This window comes from Bufo gargarizans, chromosome 4 (genome assembly GCF_014858855.1).
Source record: "Bufo gargarizans isolate SCDJY-AF-19 chromosome 4, ASM1485885v1, whole genome shotgun sequence".
Lineage (NCBI taxonomy): Eukaryota > Metazoa > Chordata > Amphibia > Anura > Bufonidae > Bufo > Bufo gargarizans.
Genome location: NC_058083.1, coordinates 20,874,751 through 20,898,460, shown reverse-complemented (window position 1 = coordinate 20,898,460; position 23,710 = coordinate 20,874,751). Strand labels below are relative to the sequence as shown.

Here is a 23,710-nt window from a genome sequence, read left to right as displayed (position 1 = left end):
TTGCCTTCTACAGTCCATATGTTGTGAGTTAACGTCAAAGGCAAGGAATTAAAAGCAGGCCGGTGGAGACATTTATAAGATGACCATTTCCTTTCTCTCTGTCACATGGCGAGTTCACAATTCGTAAATATTTCAGACTCTCTATAACAAATGCATGAAAGGTACCAGGCCAGCGGGTTTATAGGAACTAGTAAACTTCATCACAACCCTTGTGCAAAAGGAATAGCCGCATTCCTATGTAACCAGCACTAAACGGGTTGTAAAATAGGATTTTAATTTTATTTATTGCATGAAACAGGTTTCAATAATTGGTGGTTCTCCAGCTATGCTTAAAGCAAAACTCCAACCTTAATCCCTTAAAGAGCACAAGTCAGCAGGATCAACGTCATTAAACCAGGCATGTTGCCTGGTAGGGATGATCCTACTGGTTAAAATGATACCAGTCTTGTAAAAATCAGTTTTGGCGTTCCGGATAAATGGGGATTGTCCCATTGTACGCAAATGAAATCTAGTGCACCGAGGTGGCTAGCACTGGAAAGCCGAGAAGCTGAGGTGCATGGAGGGGCTAGGCCCCACCCTTTAGTACACTGTAGCTCTCATTTGTATAATTAATCAAAGTATTCTTTGTTGGGAATACACGCCTTTTAGCAGGTATCATTTTAATCAGAATCAACCCTACCTAGTAGTATGCCTGGTTTAATAGGGTTGATGCCGATGACAGCTACTCTTTAAAGGGGTTCTGCACTTTGTTTTAACTGATGATCTATCCTCTGGATAGATCATCAGCTTCTGATCGGCGGGGGTCCGACTCCCGGGAACCCCTCCGATCAGCTGGTTAAGAAGGCAGCGGCGCTCCGGTGGCGCCGCGACCTTCTCACTGCTTACCGCCGGCCCACTGACATGACGACTAGTATCAACTAGCGTGGGCGGGGCTAAGCTCCATTCAAGTGAACAGAGCTTAGCCCCAGCCACGCTAGTTGATACTAGTCGTGATGTCAGTGGGCCGGTCGGTAAGTAGTGAGAAGGCCGCGGTGCTACTGGAGCGCCGCTGCCTTCTCAACCAGCTGATCGGAGGGGTTCCCGGGTGTCGGACCGCCGCCGATCAGAAGCTGATTATCTATCCAGAGGATAGATCAACAGTTAAAACAAAGTGCAGAACCCCTTTAAGGATAAAGGCTGTTTTGATCTTAAAGTTAATCTCCACATACTTTTTAGATCCCAAATCTGGTGTTTATAAGTCTCTTATATCTTTATAAAGATGAGGTTCTGTTTTTGTTTAATACAGAACTCCAAATCCCCTGCATAGATACACATTCAAAGCCTAGAATGCTGACTACCTGCTGCCACCACTAGAGGGAGCTCAGGAGCCTATTACATATGGTTCATACATTGAACTAAATAATAAGAAAACAGTATGTAGTGAGTCAGTGGTGACTGCAGCTAAAAACAATGCTATACTACTATAATACTATAAAATATGTTAAAGAGGATTGCCAGGACTTTCATATTGATGGCCTATCCTCTGTTGGACCCCCAACAATCATCTGTTTGAGGAAGCCACAGCTTAGCCTTTTCACTTGAATGAGACTGAGCTGTGCCTTGGCCATGTGACCAAAGAATGTGATGTCACATGGCCTAGTAGGAGGCCTAAGCTCTGATGGAGCGCCGCAGCCTCATCATATAGATGATTGGCGGGGGACGCCCACCGATCTGAGTATTGATGACTTACCCTGAGGAAAACAACACAATTGAAAGGAGGCTATAGTACCGTGTGTGCCCTGCTGTGACCGAGATGTGGCCGCTGGTGCATAGTTCTCTCTGTTCCACTGGCTCGGGGGGGTGAATATAGTCCAGGAAGCCTGTTACTCCCACAGAAGTGAGTGGAGAAAGCCACACACATGTTGCCACCTCTGTCTAAGATGAGAAAACCCCTTTAACACGACTTATAACTGGATACAGCTTTACTGGGGGAGAACATTCCTATAACGTTAAGTATATTTTTTTTTGAGAATTAGAATTAAAAATAGCAGATAGAACCCGAGTCCGGTCAAGCTGGCAGTCGTCCAGAGAAGAACATTTGGGAAGCATTACCAGCCTTATCATAGGTAGCCTACCTTATAAAATCTGCTCCTGTACGGGATATTTTTTACATGAGACATTTGCCTTTCCTGTACACGATGCATACGGTTACCCACATTCTATACATTTGCACAAGGAAATGCAATCTATTATACAGAAGGAATGCCTGTGAACAAAACGCTCTTCATTATTTCGTAAAGCCTACATTTTTTATCCTTTAATCTAAAAGCAACACATGAGGGTTCAACCCAGTGCCCCTTTCACGGGAAGGAAAAGCAGATTTGCACATTTTTCTAAATTTCCAGTAGGTAAAAAGTAGAAGCACATATTGTTTCAATGTACATTTATTGCCGGCTGTGGACAATCTCTGGTTAATGGGTCAACCAATGGTTTAGACTGAGATTCATACTTTGGATACCACCTACTGATCTTACTTATTTTCTCTTCCTAATATCACTCTCACTGGTGAAATAATAGGTTGAGTCAATTTTAACACCTTTGCATCTTTAATACTTGCTTATTCCCGTCTTATTATCATATATGATTTAGCCTTCAGCCATCTGACAGACACTTGGATATAATGGTGCATAAACAAGTAGTATGTGGACATATGAAACTTTAAGATAAGTAGTATTTTTTTTCCAGCAGTAAATGATCAGTCTAGGTTACATTCACATCTCTGGTGACTTGATCCTGCAGAGAACAGCCTGCCGGAGTTCACCGGATTCGGCACTGCTGTTCTCCACAGTCATAGACTATAAGGGGATCCAACCCAAGTGTGGAGTTCCGGTCAGTCTGTCCGAAAGCCGGCACTCAAGCCAGAAAGGGGCTAAATCCTATTATAGTCTATGGCCAACCCACGGCTCTCAAGCTGTTTTAAAACTACAATTCCCACCATGCCTTGCTGAAGGCAGTCTGGGCATGCTCGGAGCTGAAGTTTTACAACAGTTGGAGAGCTGCAGGTGGGCAATCCCTTGTCTATGGGGGTCGGGTGGTAAATGGCAGTATCCGGTGAACTCCAGAAGATTGTTCTCTGACGGAACAGCCTGTACGATTAGGTTACGGAGATGTGAAAGTAGCCTGACTTATCTAAGGGCACATGCACGCAGCGTGTATTATGTGAGGATTTTCGTGCAGAAAATCCGCAGCGCAATACAGTAGCAGCTAAGTAGATGCGATTTTCAACGTTTTATCTACACAATGTCGAAATTGACCGGAGGTGCAGATTTTGAAATCTGCACTGCGTCAATTGTTTGTACGGATTTTTGGCGCACGTTTAATCTGTCCGTGACAAAAATCTGCCAAAAACATGTGGATCTTGGTGTGGAAAAGAATTGCTAAAAATTTGCATAAACTACACCGCCGTGTAAAATAGTAAATAAAATACAGGAAGCAAGGGAGAGGAGGGAGATGATGCTGCAGTACCTCTGTGCTGAGACTGCCTGTTGTGAGAGGGGAGGCGAAGCAGTGAAATACTGCATATGACTGCTGAAAGAAACACTGGTGACCGCAGTGGTTGCTATTAGAACCGAAACAGAGTTTGGGCTCATGCACACAACAGTATTTCGCGTTCAGTATACTGGACGTTTTTTGAGCTCAGTATACGGAACACATACTGAACCATTCATTTCAATGGTTCAGCAAAAAATACTGAAGTGTCTCAGTGTGCATTCCGTTTCAGTATTTCAGTGCCGTGAAAAGATAGAACATGTCCTATTCTTGTCCGCAAATCACGGTGCTTGGCTCCATTCAAGTCAATGGGTCCGCAAAAAAAACGGAACACATACGGAAATGCATCCGTATGTCCTCCGTATCCGTTCCGTTTTTGCTGAACCATCTATTGAAAATGTTATGCTCAGCCCAATTTTTTCTATGTAATTACTGTATATGGCATACGGAAAAACGGAACAGAAAAACGGAAAGGAAACGGAAACACAACGGAAACAAAAAACGGAACAACGGATCCGTAAAAAACGGACCGCAAAACACTGAAAAAGCAATACTGTCGTGTGCATGAGGCCTTTGGGAAATGTTTTTTTACAGTATAAATCAATTTCTGAAGTTACTATACGAAGTCTCGCGAGACTTAGTGAAGTAATAACTTCGGCTCATCGGAGCCAATACATTCTAATACTGTACAGAGCTCCTGTTCCGTACAGTATTAGAACGAAGTTTTATGCGAATCGATTTCGGATGTTTCATCCGAAATCTATCACGCCCATTATAGTCTACGGGTCCGTGAAAGCCACGGATGCAATCCGCGTTTCACGGATCATTAGGAAGAGATGCTTTGAAAAATATTTTCAAGCTGTGCAGTGTCAGTGAAACACGGATAGCACATGGACAGCAAAAAACTGACACACTGACACTACACGGATTCATCACTGACCACCTTCTCACCGATTTGAGCACAGGCACGGACGTGTGAATGAGGCTTAAGACGCTGAGGAAGGCAATAATCAGTAACTTACAAACCGATGACTTGAAAAACGGGAGGGTAAGAGCCTTCATTTCTTTTGTTTCTGATCCCACCATAAGAAAAGAGTTGTGGTATAGCCCACAGTGCTGCCCCCTAATGGAGGAAAAAGCCCTAAAATGGAGAAGTGCTTATAACACAGTAACACCACACCCCATCTCAAAATGACAACTACAATAAAGTCTAATAAGTGGTGAACCATTTTTTATTTCAATTTCACACAAACTTTTATACAAAAAGAAAAAAAAAGGCAATCCAATCCAACCTCCTCCATTATTAAAGGCAATACAGACATAACATTTTCTGCAATTATTTATTTTAAAATTTGGAAATAGAGTAAATTATGTAATACTGACAGTACAATATTGTCTCTATCATGTGGTGATGTTGAAGCCAAGTTCACACGCTAAATAGCGCCACCAAAAATGGTGGAAAAGGTGCAAATTCTATGCATTAAAAGGGGTTCCGCACTTTGTTTTAACCGATGATCTATCCTCTATCACAGTGTTTCCCAACCAGTGTGCCTCCAGCTGTTGCAAAACTACAACTCCCAACATGCCCGCACAGCCAAAGGATGTCCAGGCATGCTGGGAGTTGTAGTTTTGCAACAGCTGGAGGCACACTGGTTGGGAAACACTGCTCTATCATCAGCTTCTGATTGGCCGGGGTCCGACACTCGGGACCCCCGCCGATTAGCTGTTTGAGAAGGCAGCAGAGCTCCAGTAGCGGCCTTCTCACTGTTTACCGCCGGCCCACTGACGTCACGACTAGTATCAATGGCCTGGATGTGGCTAAGCTCTGTTCACTTGAATGGAGCTTAGCCCCGCCCACACTAGTTAATACTAGTCGTGACGTCACTGGGCCAGCGGTAAACAGTGAGAAGGCCGCAGCGCTACTGGAGCGCCGCTGCCTTCTCAAACAGCTGATCGGCGGGGGTCCCGGGTTTTGGACCCCTGCCGATCACAAACTGATCAGTTAAAACAAAGTGCAGAACACCTTTAACTTCAGTCCCCTAGAGAGAAATGGGCAGCATGTAAGGGATCTTAACCCATGCTTCTCCCTGCTAACATATGGGCCCCCGATTTTTTTTTTTACTTTAGTCTCTATGGGAGACTAAAAGCAGCGTGAACAACGGCATCAAAGCAACAGTTACCTAAAAATAACATGGTGCTGGGATCGGCCCAGTGTGGATAACATCTGTCATAATTGAAAAAAAAATTTGTAACTGAAAATCTGAACAGGCAGTAATAGATTATAAAAGGCTCTGCTGTAGCCATATGTGAATATAATTTCCCATAAACCATTCATCTATACGAGTAAGTACCCATACTAGTGACTGTGGATCCAAAATATACAGTTGTCAGGAAGTAGGAGTTAATTTATAACTTAATGGGGTTGGTCACCTTTTGGCAGACCCCCCCCCCCCCCCCCCCCTCGTGGCCAGACCTGCAAAAGAGAAGCATACTTACATGCTCCCCACTTGGATCTGGCCAGGCGGGGGGGGGTTGCTAAAAATCCCCCTAAAAGGTGGCCAACCCCTTTAAAAGGAGCACCATGTGAAGCCCAGTGCAGGTCTCAAGGGACGTGGCGGGATTCAGGAATGGCAGAGAGGAAATCCCGGCGTCATGTTCCACCCCCTCAGACGACGCAAGAGGCCCAAGCAGAACTTTGTCAAAATGTCATAATGTGAGGGGGCAGTACTGAACTGTGTGACTCTAGCTCGAGGCCGAACTCCCAGAATCCTAGATGAATGGCTGCAGCAGCGCACATGACCATGGACACAATGTCATACCTTCAGTCCGCAGGCAGGCAGGTTGACCCTTTGCAATTAAATGGAGCTGGTGGATTTAAAAAATAAATTATTGTACATACATTCCCGACAGTAATTAATTTTGGTTTTGGTCGGTCGGGGTCGACAATCCCTTTAAGGACTTTCTGATTCATATACGTACAGTAGGAAAATCCCTCTGTGTAACACTGATTAAAGCTACAAGCCTCTCTTGCTTGAGAATCCTTCTGACAACACTTCCTGCGAGTTGCTCAGTTATCATCCTACAGAAAGTGGTCAGGAGAGGAATTTCTAAAAGGATTTGTGTCAATTTGCACAAAAATTTGCAACTGTTAGAACCCTTACGAAGAAGCTAAAATAATAGAGCACTGGACAAGACGTGTTGTCTGGGGACAGTGGAGCAGGCCGAGGGTGCACGTGTCCTGAACTTGGGAGAAAGGACAAAGCTGCTGATTAATATGCCATAGGACTGCCTTTAGATAATGTCATCTCCTTTAAAGGGATTGTCCAGAACTAAAAAGTCTTCATTGTGCTTAAATAAAGGTTTATCATCTTACATATTTCTAGGCGTTTTATTAAACTGCAGAAAGTAGCTCACGAGAAGACAATTGTCCACAAAGTCCTGTGATTTAAAAGGTATGGTCCAAATAAGACAACCCATTTCTACTTTTGCAGATGTTACAGAAAGACCTTGTAGGTCCTCCTCCGTTAGTCAGAGAAGAGCCAGCAAAATAGGCTCTCTGGCGGACTGGACCTATCCCCTTACTAAATATTCATCATTCAAACGTACTGTAGATAATGGTGCAGGTATGGATGCTGCTGCTGAGCTAGTCACTGGAGTTTCAGAATCCAAAACCTGCAATGGTTAGCTTGTCAACCGAGCAGACAAGAGTAGAGTTGGCCAGGATAAGCCAGCAATATCTGAGAAAATTTAGCAAAGCAAATGGAGCAACAAAAAGGGAGATCTCTGGATCCATGCGAGGTACATGGCTGCTTCTAGCTTTATTAGGCTACTTTCACGCTTGCGGTAGCCTTTTCCGGCAGGGGGGGGCAGCCTGCCGTATCCGTGCTACCGCAAGTCCACTGTGCCGCCAGAAGTCCGCTCTGGCCCCATTTACAAGCATGTCGAGAGGCTGTCATATTCTCAAGCTTTTAAGGCAATGGTCACTAAAGGGGTTGGTCACTTTCTGCCTACTGTTGATAGATATATATGTGTAAGATGACTATATGACACTTATGTACTTATATAGCCTTTATAAATATTCTGTGTCATTTACTATATTTCATAGGCCGTGTCCCCTTGTTGGGCAAATCTGTGGTGTCCTCAGAGGTCCTGGCCATAAGCTGGCTGCTGATGGAGGTATAGTAAGTGCCATATAGTCATGTTAACACTTTGAGCAACAGTAACCAGAAAGCAGCTAACCCCTGATAAAACAGGTCTTACAGTGGTTTTAACCAAAATCCTACTTTTGAACACCAAGTTACATTTTATACTAAAATATATTGTTGACTTTTCCTGCAAATACTTTACTTAGTATCTTGAGCTGCATCATTTTCTCTGCTCCAGTGACACCGAGAGCTGCATACAAAATTCTACTATGATTTTTTTTTCGTGCTATGCACACAACCGCCACTAACCAAGACGATATCTCTTTAGTACAATGCATTGGGAGGATTTTTCTTCTACATCAGGGGACAGTAAAGCACCTGATACATCAACCCATAGTAAATAATCATAGGGCGTGCTCAGTGCAGACACTGAACCTGCAGAGGTTAGAGGCTGTGGCCTGAGACATCAAGTAAAATTCATATTGCAGCTTCGGGTCCGACAGAATAATGTGCCTCTAGATCGGCAAAAGTAAATATGTTGCTTCAAAGCAATGAAAAGGAAGCAATTTTTCAAAGTCTTTAACTGTGTTCACAGCTTCAATGCAGACCTAAGAGTCTCCATGGCAACAGACTACATCTGTGTAGTCTGACTATGCACTCATATTCATTTCTTGCCAACCAACCCTCTGTTACCAAGAATCGGGGTACAGACTGCAGGATTAGACTACTACAATTTGTAGTCTGTTACCATGGAGGCATGTCGATCTATATAGGAGCTACAGACACAAAATTATCATTTTTCTTCATTTTAGATGAATTAGAACTACAGAAAAAATGTTTTGGAGGTGGGCATAATGTTAAAGGGGTACCGTCCTGTCAATAGTGATAAGTGTCTGAATGGAACGGGTCTGACTGCTAGGGGTGCCTGCTGAGCACAATAACTGGGTCCAGTTCTCCAGTATGAATGGGGCAACAGGTCTACATGCAGGACCGCCGCTCCATTCAAACGGGAAACGCGGGACTCCTGCCGATCGTGTACGCATCTCCTATCTTGTGAAAGGGAGATAAGCAGGTTTCATTAGTCAATCCCTTTGTAAAGAGGTTGGCTCACTTCATCAAATGGCATTTATCATGTAGAGAAAGTTAATACAAGGCACTTACTAATGACTGTCCATATTGCCTCCTTTGCTGGCTTGATTCTTCCCCCCCCCCCCCCCCCCCCCCCATCACATTATACACAGCTCATTTCCAGGGATTACGACCACCCTGCAATCCAGCAGCCGGGGTCATGCTTGCACTCAGAGTCTCGGCCACCACTTTCCTAAAATGTTCAAACACGACTACCAGTGCTGGATTGCAGTGTATAAGGTGATGGAAAAAAAGAAAGAGTCAAGCCAACAAAGGAGACAATATGGACAATCACAATACATTAGTAAGTGCTGTGTATTAACTTCCTCTACATGATAAATGCTATTTGCTGAAGTGAGAGAACCCCTTTTAAAGGGAACCTGTCACCGGGATTTTGTGTATAGAGCTGAGGACATGGGTTACTAGATGGCCGCTAGCACATCCGCAATACCCAGTCCCCATAGCTCTGTGTGCTTTTATTGTTTCAAAAAAGCAATTTGATACATATGCAAATTAACCTAAGATGAGTCCTGTATGTGAGATGAGTCAGGGACAGGACTCATCTCAGGTTAATTTGCATATGTATCAAATCGTTTTTTTTTTTAAACAAAAAGCACACAGAGCTATGGGGACTGGGTATCGCGGATGTGCTAGTGGCCATCTAGCAACCCCTGTCCTCAGCTCTATACACAAAATCCCGGTGACAGGTTCCCTTTAAGTTCACAAAGCACTCAGAAGTCCATGAAAACACACACATGATGGTACACGGTCATGGGGACAAATGTCATTATTATACTTGCCTTTAGAAGCAATAATAAAAAATAAAAATAAAAGCGGAAAGAAAACAAAAAAAAATCAGGGACGTCTATTACAATTCTGTTTATTTGGTACTGCAACGAAGTAGCATTTAGGGAGTTCTATAAAAGGGACTTTGTAGCTAGAGCATTAATATATAAGATCTGTGACTCTGTATACTGTATAGGGAGCGTTCACTCATGCTCTGTAACGGAGTACAATAGAAGCAGACATCTGTTAGCAGCACTGGTCCACAATCAGCCAACCTTTACGTCAAAACTGGCCACAAAAGAATAAGAATTTAGAATAAAAAAGGGAGAGGGGGGGAGGGGGGGGGGCATAAAAAGCCGCGGTATTCTACATCGGAGGGTGAACGCAGATATCTAAAGTCTCCAGTGCACACTATCTTCTCCATCATTTATCTACATTTACCTGGCCTCAGAAAACGACTAAAGGTGTTAAAAGAGCATTTCCCTCTAATACATATTAAAAAAACACCAGTAAACCAGGGAATAAACCTTGAATTGTCGTCCTCCGCCAAGCTGTGTGGGAAAATGCTTATCCAAAGTTATATCTGTTCCTGGGAAACCAGTGACAACCAATATGGCTACTGTTACGGGTTTATTAGGGTTGCAAACCACAAGTCTCTCTACAAAGGTTCTATGGTAGACACACAACCTCTGAGTTCTATGGTGCAGCGAATGGGGCCATACTGTACCTCCATGCTTCACCAATGATACATGGAGGATTAAGGCTCCATTCACACGTCCGCAATTGTGGACCCATCCATTTTTATGGGGCTGCACGATGTGCGGCCCGGATCCGGAAATGCGGACCCGCACTTCCGATCCCGAAAAAAAAAAAAAAAAAAAACACTGAACATATCCTATTCTTGTCCGAAATTGCGGACAGGAATAGCCATTTTCTATTAAGTGCCGGCAATGTGCGGTCTGCGGATCGCACATTGAGGGTGTCCGTGTTTTGCGGATCCGCAAAACACACACAGACGTCTGAATGGAGCCTTAACTGTCAGGTTATTTGGAATGACCCACGAGTTGCCTTTTACAGAGATACGCTCGGCTAGAAGCACCACAGTGCCATAAGAACACGCAGTAGGCAGCCACAGGGACTCCATATACCGCCTAACAGCCTCCTGCATACAGTTAAGCCATATATGTGAGGTTATATACGATAATGGCAGTAGGGGGCAGCATCCTTGCATAACTTAACTTTCATTTTGGGGTTCAGACAAGCTCGATTGCAACCACTGTGGAAACTGTAATGGCAGCCCTATCAGTGGTCACCCTAGGATGAGGAGTCTATAAATGTTAATGAGACCTATTATTGGTGACTTTTTTGGAGAAATACACTTTAAGGCCGCAGACTTAACATTGGACATGAAATAAATACTACAATAAAAAACAAAAACAAAAAAACACTACAACAGTGCCTAAAACTGCATCAGTGAACAAACCGACAAGTAAAACACAACAGCAGATACAACCCATCAATGCACACAGTTTTAAAGTATGGTTTAAGCACTTTGGTAAAAGAAAAAAAAAGAAAAAATACAATTTGTTCAGTTTGCAAGTCCAAAAAAATAAAATAATAATAATAATAATAAAGTGTATGTAAGGTTGTGCTAAATCAGTCAGATTAATTTACCCTTTATGTGCCTTCACCGCCCAGCAAACTGCGGGCCCCTGAAGAGCACGAAACAAGTGTGTAAGTCGAAGATTCCGTGACGAAAAGGTAATGGCTATGTAAATACACATAAGTATTAACATCAATCTGTATTAAATTATGTAAACATATACATCTTCTGAGGTCAGTAAAAGAATCCTCTTCAAGTGCAGGATTTTACTGAAGCATCGTTCGGATCTGTTTCGAAGTTGACTCGTCGTTCAGGTGCTTTGTAGTAAACCTGCAGTGGGAAACAGCAAAAATAAAAAGATCACATTAAAGGGGTTGACAAGTTTACAAAAACCCATCTTCATATACCCTACTAGGAAATTCTGTGATAATAGAGGGCGGAAGGGGTTCCTCTCTTCAGGATCAGACACCCCAGACCCTCGGCGATCAGCTGTCGGAGACGGCACTGGTACTCCACACATTGTATAGCGGCTGTGCATGGTATCGTGCTCAGCACCATTCACTTCAATGGGGCTGAGCTGCACCTCGGCCATGTGACCGATGTACATGACGTCACTTGGTCTAGGCAAAGCTGTGAGAAGGCCATGGTGCTACTGCAAGCGTCCATGCCTTCTCAAACAGCTGATCCACAGGTGGTCCCAGGTGTCTGAGCCCCACCTATTAGATACCGATGACCTATCCAGAGGATGCCTTTAAAATGTTCATTTACACTGTCGATGCAGTGATTACCGCCACAGTATAAGAACGAGCGATGGCTACTGCCTTCCACATTCTCATACAGCTGCATCGTTTCTAGGTAGCAGAGGGCTGCTTAGAAAACACAATCTACTGCCCGGAAACAATGATTTCGGTTTCGCTGGATCATCATGTGATTTGCAGCACCTTTGGACAAGCAAATTCATGGAAACAAGCGTTCGTAGGAAGGTTTATTTCCGATAATCATCCCGTGTAAATCCGGCATTACTGTCAGTGATCATTGGTAAGGAAACCTAAGGGGCACACTGATGATCTCTTCTCAGAGACCCGGTGATCACATGCATTTTGTGTCTATCTGGATGTCCCAAGCACCATCTATAGAGCTAGTACATTGGATACACAACAACACGCTGTGAGTTCCCGACGTCCTTCATTGTGTATCATATGTTATGTACAAGTCCATCTCAAATTTGAATCTGCAACCCAAAAGCTCATAAGCGGTACCTGAGTGCATTTAATAGGCCCTCTACAGAATCTGGGGGTTGTTCTTTCAAAACCTTTATACAGCCTTTCATCTGCAGATTAAAAAAAAAAAAAAAAAATAGATCAATGAAACCCCCCCAAAAAAAAACACAATTTTAATCACTGAAACAAATATCGGTATATTTAAAAATATAAATACACATACATTTTAACCTTATTTTATTAACATGAGCATGCGTATGAAGTTCTGACACATTCAAGCAACCACAACTTCCTGCAGTTTCCTTGTCAGCTTTGCTGTGTAACCTGGGACATAGTCAGCAGAGGATGGGGGATTTAAAGGGATTATCCCAGAAAAATGACTTCTCACCCATTTACAGGATAGGTAATACAAAGTCTGACTGCTGGGACCACAGGGATCTAGAGAATGCAGTGCAGATCAGTCTGCTGTTCCATTTGCTTTGATGGGACAGACGGAGCGCTGTCTAAGGCCGAATGCACGCGGCCGTGAACAGTCCGTGGTATCCCGGCCTGGATTCCTGCTGACAGCAGGAGCGCACGGCGTCATAGGTTGCTATGCCGCAGCTGCACTACAGTAATACACTCGTATGATCTATACGAGTGTATTACTGTAGTGCAGCGGCGGCATGAAGCACACAGCGTCATAGCAACCAATGACGCCGTGCGCTCCTGCTGTCAGCAGGAATCCAGTCTGGCATACCACGGACTGTTCACGGCCGTGTGCATTCGGCCTAAGTCAGTCCCATAGGCTGGAGTGAATGGAGCAGAGGACCAATGTGTGTCCAGGGACCCCTCACTCTCTGGATCACGGAGGATCCCAGCAATACTGCTTCTACCCTGCATCTCCTATTAATCATGTATCCTATAAATAGGCAATACATTTTCATAGGACAACCCCTTTAATAAACGCTCTGTTGTAATGCAGGAGGCTCACATACAGCAGGATAGTTGTTTTTTAGGGTGCTTTTTACATGTACAGATATCTGACTAACCTCACTCTAAATAGTCTTGTTTAAATGACCAATCAATCTAATTGAAATGTGTCCCCAGAAGAACAAAATACAACACACGTTTCTTTCCTACAGACTTAAAGGGGCATTCCCATCTGGGACATTGATAGCATATGGCTAGGGTATACCATCAATGTCAGATAGTTGCGGATCTCACCTCTTATCTTCAGAACACTGCCCTCGAGTTTAAGTACAGCACACTCTCGCATGCGCAGCTTTGCCACTACTGCTGGGATATAGCTGGAGATAGCTGAGGAAGAGCTCGCCTATTTTCAGAACTTCCACAGCGGTGAACGAAGGGTGGCCGCACATGCACAGCTGCTCTCCCTTCACCCCATTGTGGAGATAGAAGTGGGGCCCAGAGGTGGCACCGACATGTTACTGATGGCATATGCTAGCAAAATTACATATTTGAGGCACTCCATTTATTAGACCAAAACAGAATTAGATTTCCTTGCTGTTGCAAAGCTTCATTTTGCCATAGTTGTTCTTGTAATGGAAGATACTTATCAGATTGCCATTTCCGTAAATATATACACATATACTTACATACACAGGTACAGAGTGATGTAAACTGGATGGTGCAGAAGAAAATGCCTGTAGCCCCCCCCTACACAAAGGGGCAGGCTAGGATGAAGACATTGCAGCAAAGAAAAGGTTTTTGCATGTAGGAATTTGCAGGTCTGTTGTGACCGTATGGAGAATAAATTTGGTAATTGTGCTTCAAATAGAAAGAGCATTTCGCAACCAGTGTCATGGGAAAACGTCCGGGCCGCCCAAAGACTTCGAAAGAGACTGAACAGGATTCGAGCCATGTACGCGTATAGCCCTGGAAGGTTGGCCATGCTGACTAGTATGACACTACAAGTGCCACAAACCCCGATGCACTGTGAGCCAAGCACAAACAGAAAGCAGTGACTTTTAAACTGACAGGGCCAAATGGAAGAGGACTAATTCCCTGACCGGCCGTTATTCAGCGATGAGGCGACGTTGTACCTCACAGAGAAGGTCAATTTCCTCAATATTATAATCTGGGGACCAGAAAACCCTTGTCAAGCACCCAAAGAAAACGCATTCTGTGAAATGAGTGGGTGCAAAGTCTACGGTTCCTTCTTTTTTTTTTTTTTTTTTTGCATACGATACTGTAGGGCCACATCAAGAACTCACTGCATCTGCCCCTCCCCAGCCACCGGATCAGAACCGCCTGGGAAGATAAGTCACTGAAAAAGTAGAATCCCTATCCAAGGATATGCTGGGACACGTCTGGGCAGAACTGGACTACGGCCCAGACATCTGCAGTGTCACCGAGGGAGCCCACGCTGAATATTTGTAGTGTATAGATAAAACTTGGATATAGATAGTGGAGGAGATTTATCAAGACTGGCGTTACCATACGCCAGTCTTGATTTCTGTGCGCTGGAGTAAGATGAGCCCGAGTTGCATCTCTGGCGCAAGTTATAGTAGCGTCTAGAGCATGGATGTCAAACTCATGGCCCTCCAGCTGTTGCAAAACTACAACTCCCATCATTCCCTGATAGCTACAGTATGCCCATGCATGATGGGAGTTGTAGTTTTGCAACAGCTGGAGGGCCACGAGTTTGACATCCCTGGTCTAGAGGCTCAAAAGAGTCACAAGTTCTTACGCAAATATGGCTTAATGTCCTCTAGTGCGTCTTTTCATATTCATAAGTTTTTATTATGTTCTCTCAGTTCTGAATATTGAGGCTATCATTTTGCACCATTCTTTTTTGAATATATATATATATATATATATATATATATATATATATATATATATATATAGAATATAATAATATATACACCTAATGCCAAGGTGCATCCCCACACCCTACAATAAGGGTAAGTACTATGGTCCGGTATGAACGGGCGGATTTCCATCTCACAGCATTACAAATGAAAACTTTTCTTTGTTACATGGACACCGGTAGCTGCTGCACAACTACAGAGGTGGCTTCTCTTCACACCGCTGTGGCGGAGGGAGAGAAGAGCAATGGATGGGACATCAAAGTGATTGGCAAGTCACAGGCAGTCTTGTGATGTGCCAATAACCCGCTCTACACTACAGAAGGAATACAGTGACACGACAGCTTACATCCATCTTCGATGTCTTGCAGAATGCTCCTACTGGATGTACATGATCGTAAAGAATGATAACCCCGACCATTACTCTCATACAGAACATGAGGGTGTCTTCACTGCTGAACCGGCTGCTGTATTCTCTGGGAATATACAAGGGGGGGAAAAAAACATTATATAAAATCAGGACATGTTAGGGACCAGGATCCCAATAATTCCCCCTCTGACTTTTACCTGCACTACATGCCAAAACTGATCTCTTCCCGCAATCCTACAGTTTTGATTTGTAGAAGTGTATGTGCATACACAGGGCTGACATCCTGTGAGAGCAAGATCATGTCCAAACAGTTTAGCTATAGTCTAGAGCAGGCATGCTCAACTTACGGCCCTCCAGCTGTTGCAAAACTACAACTCCCAGCATGCCCGAACAGCTTACAGCAGGGCATGGTGGGAGTTGTAGTTTTACAACAGCTGGAGGGCCGCAGGTTGAGCATCCCTGGTCTACAGCTGTACATCTTTAGACCTGGGACCTCCCCTTCCATCAAAATTGATTGTCATTCTACGAGATCACCCTTAGAAATTACTCTCAGGTCTCACGTACATAAGCAGTCTGCAAACCGTGGCACCGCAAAATACAGATACCGGACGTGTGCATGCTGCATTTTCCCAATAGAATTGCCTATTAGTTTCCGCAGACAAGATTAGGACATGTTCTATAATTTGCAGAGCAGTCAGAAGGATGCAGACAGCAGATGGATGACATTGTGTATTGTCCACATTTTTTGCGGACCTGTAGATATGAAATAGCGGACCTATAATACGGTCGTATGCATGAGCCCTAAGGTAGATTGATATGGCTGACCATACAAAATTACTTAAAACGGGTTTTCCCATCACAGACAATGGGGGCAAATCACTAGGATATGCCATTATCCGATAGGTGCGGGTCCCATCTACGCCGAGAACGGAGCAGGGAGAATGGCGGAGAGTGCACTGTACATGCGCCCTCCATTCATTTCTATGGGGCCCCCGAAAATAGCTGAACGCCATTTCCACCGAGTGCCATTGAAATGAATGGGAGGGTTGGCCACACAAGCACAGTGCGCTCCCATTCACTTGTATGGGGAGAGCACTTGGCGGTGGCCGGACCCTGGGTCCTCCAGCCACCACTTCTCCCGCACCTATCAGACAATGGGGACATATCCTAGGAATATGCCCCCATTGTCTGTGATGGGAATACCCCTTTAATTGTTAGCAATTTCTCAAGTGTATGGGGCCAGAATGAATGTCTCCCGAAGTCTGGACTGGGAAGTTTGATTTGGATAAAAATGCTTTTTACACCCCTCTTTCTATCGCGGTAAACATGCCGCAATAGAATAATGCATGACTGGTTGATTCACGAACGTGTTCATCAGAGGATAGACCTGTTAGCTAAAGGTGGCAAAATCTGCACCACACGTTAATGGTAAACGTGTAGAAGAAATAAAAAAAAAAATATATAAAAAAAAAAATATATAAAAAAAAAAATATATAAAAAAATCTATTTAGCTGGTACTATATTACGATGCTGACGTGCCATACAAAAATCAAGCAGGATTAAAGGTACTACCCTATGGCATCTTGAAATCAGTAATTGTACGGTGTAATAAAGTAGGGTGTAATTGTGTCTCAAATTCCTTGTTAGGCCATGTTCACACATTCAGGATTAGGTCTACCTTCACCTTTTGTTTCCAAAGCTCCCATGTCTTTCCTTGGTAACAAACCATGTACTGTAACCCTCCAGTCAGCAATAGTACTTCCTTCAATCTGTCCTTTATTTCTTCTAAAGGGCCTTTTCCATATTTGTATGAACATTCCAGATCACTGCACCATGCGAACATGTCCAGGGTCAAAAAAAATTAAATTCTTCTGGTGTAAACAGGGAATGTGCTGCCAACAATAATGCTAACTGTATGGGGGGGGGGACGATCACATTAACGATCTTGTGTGTCCGTAGAGTTTGCATACTCATGATGATTGCTGCATGTAACAAGTATCAATCAACACTAACGATTCAATAGGCGCTCGTACAGCAGATTATCTCCCTGTATTACACTGGGCGATAATCACTTGAACACTCTTAAGCGACCATCTTGTCTGTATTATGTATGTATACCCCTTTTCTCATGTACAGCGCTATGGAATGGATGGCGCTTTAATAATAAGTAATAGTAATCTTGCAGTGTAATACTGCCACAGATGAATGATCTGATTAATAAGCAAACGCTTGTTCATCGGGCAACTCTGATTTTTAAGAATGCTTAAAAAATAAAAATCAGCGCTTGCCGGAGGCAGATCGTGCCGTCTAAATACGATCTGCCGCCAGCAAACTACTAGACAGTATGGGGATGAGCGATGGCATAGCGATTGCTCCTCCCCATGCTGCAGAGGAAATCACTGCATGAAATAGCAGCGGTCTCCTCCACTAGCTAGCAAGCGATTGCTTCCCTTCCGACAATCGCTTGCTGATCTGCCTGTTAAGGCTGCCAATACGCCATGCTGCCTGGTAGCAGGATCCAGGCACACCTGTACTTGCTGACTGGCATCTGATCATGCCATTTATTTCAACTACCAGTGCACCCCAGCCTGGCAATTGAAGGATAGGTCATCAATATCGATACCCCCAGCTGTCTGAGGAGACGGCACGCGCTGTGCGCACGTGCACCTCCCTTCTGTCTTTCTGCTTTGCGCTGTATGTCTATGGGACAGCAGCAGCGGACAGAAAGAGCTGACCAGCGGGGGTGCCAGGTGTCAGACCCCCGCCAATCTGATGTTGATGACCTATCCTGAGGATACGTCTTCAATAGAAAAAGCCCAGACAAGCCTTTTAATGGTGATCCACATGCAAATCCTGCTGCCAGGCCACATCATGCATGGGCAGCCTAAAGGACCTTTATACTAATGCAGGCTTGGTAGGTAAAGAAGGATTCATGACCCTATTCGCGTTGTACCCTGCATACGCTCCCATAAATAGTAAACTTACGGAGTTTCAAGCATGACTTTGCACACGCTGGCCATTGTGCTCAAGCAATCTGTTGTGTTTTCAATGGGTAAGGTCTTGTTCTACGTGGGGGGGAGGAAAAATAATAATAAATTAACCCAACCACTGCCGACCTAATAAAGAATGACTATACTGTACGATGCGCAGAGACTCACCTCAGACACGAAGCTGGTGGTGGCATTGCTAAGCGTCTTCAGCATTGGCGTGGCTTCGGCGTAGAACAGGGACATCCTGTTTGCCATTTCATTGTTTACTTCATTTTCAATATCTAACTGAAATCAGAATAGAAACCATAGTTCTGTCACTGCATATGTGAGGTCTACGATATTCCACCGTTATGTACGATAAGTCAAGGGCACAACGGACCTACTAGCTGCACGATTTCACATGTGGCATCGCTCTTACATATGCAATTTGCCGTTACTGAAATTTTACTAAAGGGGTTGGCCCATCTCACACATTGGCGGCATATCTCTAGGATATGCCACCAATGTCAGATAGGTGCGGGTCAAGCACAGCCACCCTCCTTTCATTTTTATGGGAGTTCCGGATATAGCCAGGTGCGCTCTGCTCTTTTTGGAGCTCCCATAGAAAGGAATGGAGAGAACGCACTGCATACGCTCTCCTTTGCTTTGGGAGGTAGAACCCCCACCTATCTGACATTGGTGGCATATCCTAGCGATATGCTGCCAGTGTGAGAAATGGGCCAATCCCTTTAATGTCAGTAGTAAAAAATAAAAATAATAACAAATGTTAAGTATCTTTTTCCTTTCTTGTAACAGCCAGTAGTCAAATTATTAAAAGGGAGTCTGTCACCTACCTGACCGGTTTGACAGGTGACCTTGTTCAGTGGGGCACAAAGACATGACACAGATGTTACCTGTGTTTAGTTCTTCAGATGCTTTAAATCGCCCAAAAAGTAGTTTTTATCATATGCTAATGAGACATCGCAAGTGCCCAGGGGCGGAGAGTTTTCTGTAAGTGCACAAGTTCCCCCGCCTCACTCGCGCCCACTCCTTGAAGGGGTTCTGCACTTTGTTTAAACTGATGATCTATCCTCTGGATAGATCAGCATCTGATCGGCTGCGGGGGTCCGACAGCCGGGACCCCCGCCGATCAGCAGTTTGAGAAGGCAGCGCCGCATTTACCGCAGGCCCAGTGACGTCACGACTAGTATCAACTGGCCTGGGCGGGGCTAAGCTCCGTTCACTTGAATGGAGCTTAGCCCCGCCTAGGCAAGTTAATACTAGTCGTGACGTCACTGGGCCTGCGGTAAACAGTGAGAAGGCTGCGGCGCTACTGCCAGCGCCGCTGCCTTCTCAAACAGCTGATCGGCGGGGGTCCTGGGTGTCAAATCCCTGACAATCAGAAACTGATGATCTATTCAGAGGATAGATCATCAGTTTAAACAAAGTGCAGAACCCCTTTAACACTGACCCCCCCCCCACAGTGCCCCGTCTCCTTAAAATGGGACCTCCACGGCAGCCCACCCCCTTAACTTTGACCTTCACAGCAGCCTGCCCCTTAAACAGCGAGTTCCACAGCATCCAACACCCTTGACAGTGGCCTCCACTTAAGGGGACTGTAACCTATGGTCAGTGTTAACTGTGACCTCCACCATTACCGGCCCCCTTAACAGAGACCTCTACAGCGACTGCCCCTTTAACAGTGACTGCCACAGTATCCCGCTCCCTTAACAGTGACCTCCACTGTATCCTGCTCCCTTAACAGTGACCTCCATTGTACCCCACTGCTCCTTTAATAGTGGCCTCCACAGCAGCAGGCCCTTTATTTGTGACCGCCACAGTACTCCGTCTCATTAACAGTGATTTCCACAATAACCTGCCCCTTAACAGTGACCTCCACAGAGCTCCGTTCTCGTAAAATGTGACCTCCACAACACCATGCCCCCTTAACACCATGCCCCCTATAGCACCCCGGCCCTTTTACACTGACTTCCATAGCAGACCATCCCCTTAACTGTGACCTCCACCGTTCCCTGCCTCCTTAGAGACCTCCACAGCAACCGCCCCTTTAACAGTGCCCTCCACAGCGGCCACCCATTTATTAGTAATCTCCACAGTACCCCATCTCCTTAACAGTGATGTCCACAACACCCAACATCACTGTGTAAATTGGCTTCTATTGGCTAAGGCAGGTCATGTGATGGTGCCATATTTGCATTTTTTGGGAAAATCTCAGGAACGGTAGGTGCTAGAGAGCTGATGAGAACAATCTAAAACCTTCCCGGACAACTGATGTACCTGTGTGCCAAATTTTGTGATTGTAAATGCGACGGTGCGGATTCCTTTAGCGGATATACATTCCGCATTATATATTAGATTTCCTGAAAGAATAACAGAGGAACGGCACAACACAGAGCTCTAAGATGCCACAGAATGAATTCATGGGGAATAAACTATTCACTATAGCATGTTTGGAGAGCAGACAGACCCTTTTTTTTTTTTTTTTATGTTGCTTTGTGTTTTTTTTGCTTTTCTGTGTGGTGTGCATCTGCATCTCCAAAGTAATTGCCAACACTATGACCCATCCAAGTCCATGGCAGCCCATTCTACATTTAGCTAGGAGATGAAAGAATTTTCAAGCCAATCAACTGAAGGGGCAATGCTGAGGCCACTACGTTATGGCAACGGACCGTGAAGGTTCCAGCTCTCAGGCTTTTTACTGCATGTGTTTTGGTGTAAGCAGAATTTTTAAAACTGTTATTTTTTTATAACAATAGTTTAACTAGTTTTCTTCTGCAGTCTGCTCAAGTCCCATAGAAATTAACGAAGAGCACATCGCGCAAGCATGGCCACGGCTCCTTTAACTTTGATGGAACAGAAAATGATGAGCCAGTGATCGGCTATTTTCAACACACCCCTGGAAATGAATGGAGGCAGGCGTGAGCGGTGTACTCTTGTTCACTTTGTGAGCTCTGTTCTAGGGATAGGTGAGGGTCCCAATCTGACACTGGTGGCATGTCCTAATGATATGCCACCAATTTTTATAAAGGGGTTTTCTGAAATTTTGTTACTGATGGCGCGGTGCCGTACACGTTATAGCGGCTGTGCTTGGTATCGCAGCTCAGTCCCATATACGTTCATGGGGCAGAGCTACGCCTAGGCCATGTGGCGTCACTGGCCTAGGACACAGGAGCACAGCTGCCTTCTTAAACAGCCGAACGGTCGTCAGACAACCCCTATAACACACATTAGGGCGGGTTCACACTGGCGTTAGGGAATTCCGTTATAGGTTCCATTATAACAGAGTTATAACGGAACATAACTGAATTCTAGGATGGAATGCAAAACGGAAGCCTTTAAGAGGCATTCCGTTTTGCTCGGTCCTAATACACGTCTATGAGGGAACATAATGGTTCTGTTTGTTTCCGTTATACATGACGGAAAAAATAGTCCTATCGGGACATAGACATGTACTAGGATGGAGCAAAACGGACTGCCTCTTAAAGGCTTCTGTTTTTGCATTCCGTCTTAGAATTCAGTTTTAACTCTGTTATAACAGAACCTATAATGGAATTCCCTAACGCCAATGGGAACTCGCCCTTACTGTACGGAGGAGTTGCTGATGCCATCCTTATGTACAGGTAACTTCCACTTCCCTGAGAACTGGAGAGGGTATATGCAACATATCCACCGCAATATAATGTTATTGCCCATGTAACGGTGCAAGACTTGGCCATAGTTTGTCCCATCAGGATTTTTACATCACTCATTCACTGCTGCATGCTAAGTTCTGCTGGTTATCAAAGAGATTTCATGATAACATTGGAGGGCGTATTGGTCAAGTAAACACTAAAGGGGAGACCTCTCTCTTGCGCCAGTAAAGTGTCTTTAAAAAGCGTCAAGCTATGTGTTTGTGACTTTTTAAAAGCAACTTTAAGAAAAAGAAAAAAAAAAAAAGTTTAAAAAAGTTGCAAGTGCCTCTTTTTATGCTGCCCGCGCCATTTCCAAATGGGAGCATGACCAGCGTGGAAAAGGGGTGTGACCAACACCAAGACAAATCCATCTTCATTTACACCACTTTTCTGGGGCAAATGAAGAAAGCCGAGATCTATGGCAACAGTAGTGTGTGGAGAGATGTGCGGCCATGCAGCCCTAAGGCTAAAAGTGAAACTTCAGATTTCCGGTAAGACATGAGAGTAGGGCTGCAACGATTAATCGATGTAATCGATTATATTCGATAACTGGATTCGTTGTCGACGAATCCAGTTATCGAATAATCGCCGATTCGTTGCTATGCGGGCGGGCGGTCGCTGCATCTTTATTTTACCTTTTTACAATGACGCTCCTGTAACAGCCAGGCAGAGCGGACGGCGGCGTAACGTCACTCACGTGACACGCCTGCTCCGCCTCCTTCATTTATGAGGTGGGCGGAGCAGGTGCGTCACGTGAGTGAGTGACGTTACGCCGCCGTCCGCTCTGCCTGGCTGTTACAGGAGCGTCATTGTAAAAAGGTAAAATAAAGATGCAGTGATTAGTCCGACTTATAAGCATCTGGGCCGGGGCTGTTATGGGGAGGGGGGAGGATCTGTCTATGGCACTGCTATGGGGAGGGGGGGGTCTGTGTATAGCACTGCTATGGGGAGGGAGGTCTGTGTATGGCACTGCTATGGGAAGGAGGGGGGGGGGGGGTCTGTGTATGGCACTGTTATGAGGAAAGGGATCTGTGCACTGTTATGCCCATAACAGTGCACATATCCCCCTCTCCATAACAGCGCCACCCACAGATCCCCCTCTCCATAACAGCGCCACCCACAGATCCCCCCTCTCCATAACTGCGCCGTCCACAGATCCCCCCTCTCCATAACTGCGCCGTCCACAGATCCCCCTCTCCATAACTGCGCCGTCCACAGATCCCCCTCTCCATAACTGCGCCGTCCACAGATCCCCCTCTCCATAACTGCGCCGTCCACAGATCCCCCTCTCCATAACTGCGCCGTCCACAGATCCCCCTCTCCATAACTGCGCCGTCCACAGATCCCCCTCTCCATAACTGCGCCGTCCACAGATCCCCCTCTCCATAACTGCGCCGTCCACAGATCCCCCTCTCCATAACTGCGCCGTCCACAGATCCCCCTCTCCATAACTGCG

General features: G+C 45.0%; 1 protein-coding gene across 5 annotated transcripts in view; it reads right to left on the bottom strand.

The window, feature by feature from the left end:
* Window positions 1-10,507: 10,507 nt before the first annotated feature.
* Window positions 10,508-23,710, bottom strand: part of CYRIA (CYFIP related Rac1 interactor A) — a 106,416-nt gene continuing 93,213 nt past the window's right edge. For all 5 annotated transcript variants that reach the window (XM_044291972.1, XM_044291969.1, XM_044291968.1 and 2 more), the window contains exons 8-12: window positions 18,752-18,868; window positions 18,579-18,658; window positions 15,573-15,699; window positions 12,450-12,520; window positions 10,508-11,520 (exon numbers count right to left, since the gene is read on the bottom strand). In XM_044291972.1, the coding sequence (XP_044147907.1) occupies window positions 11,457-11,520; window positions 12,450-12,520; window positions 15,573-15,699; window positions 18,579-18,658; window positions 18,752-18,868 (459 nt within the window). In that variant the 3' untranslated portion in view covers window positions 10,508-11,456. The remainder of the gene's footprint in view (window positions 11,521-12,449; window positions 12,521-15,572; window positions 15,700-18,578; window positions 18,659-18,751; window positions 18,869-23,710) is intronic.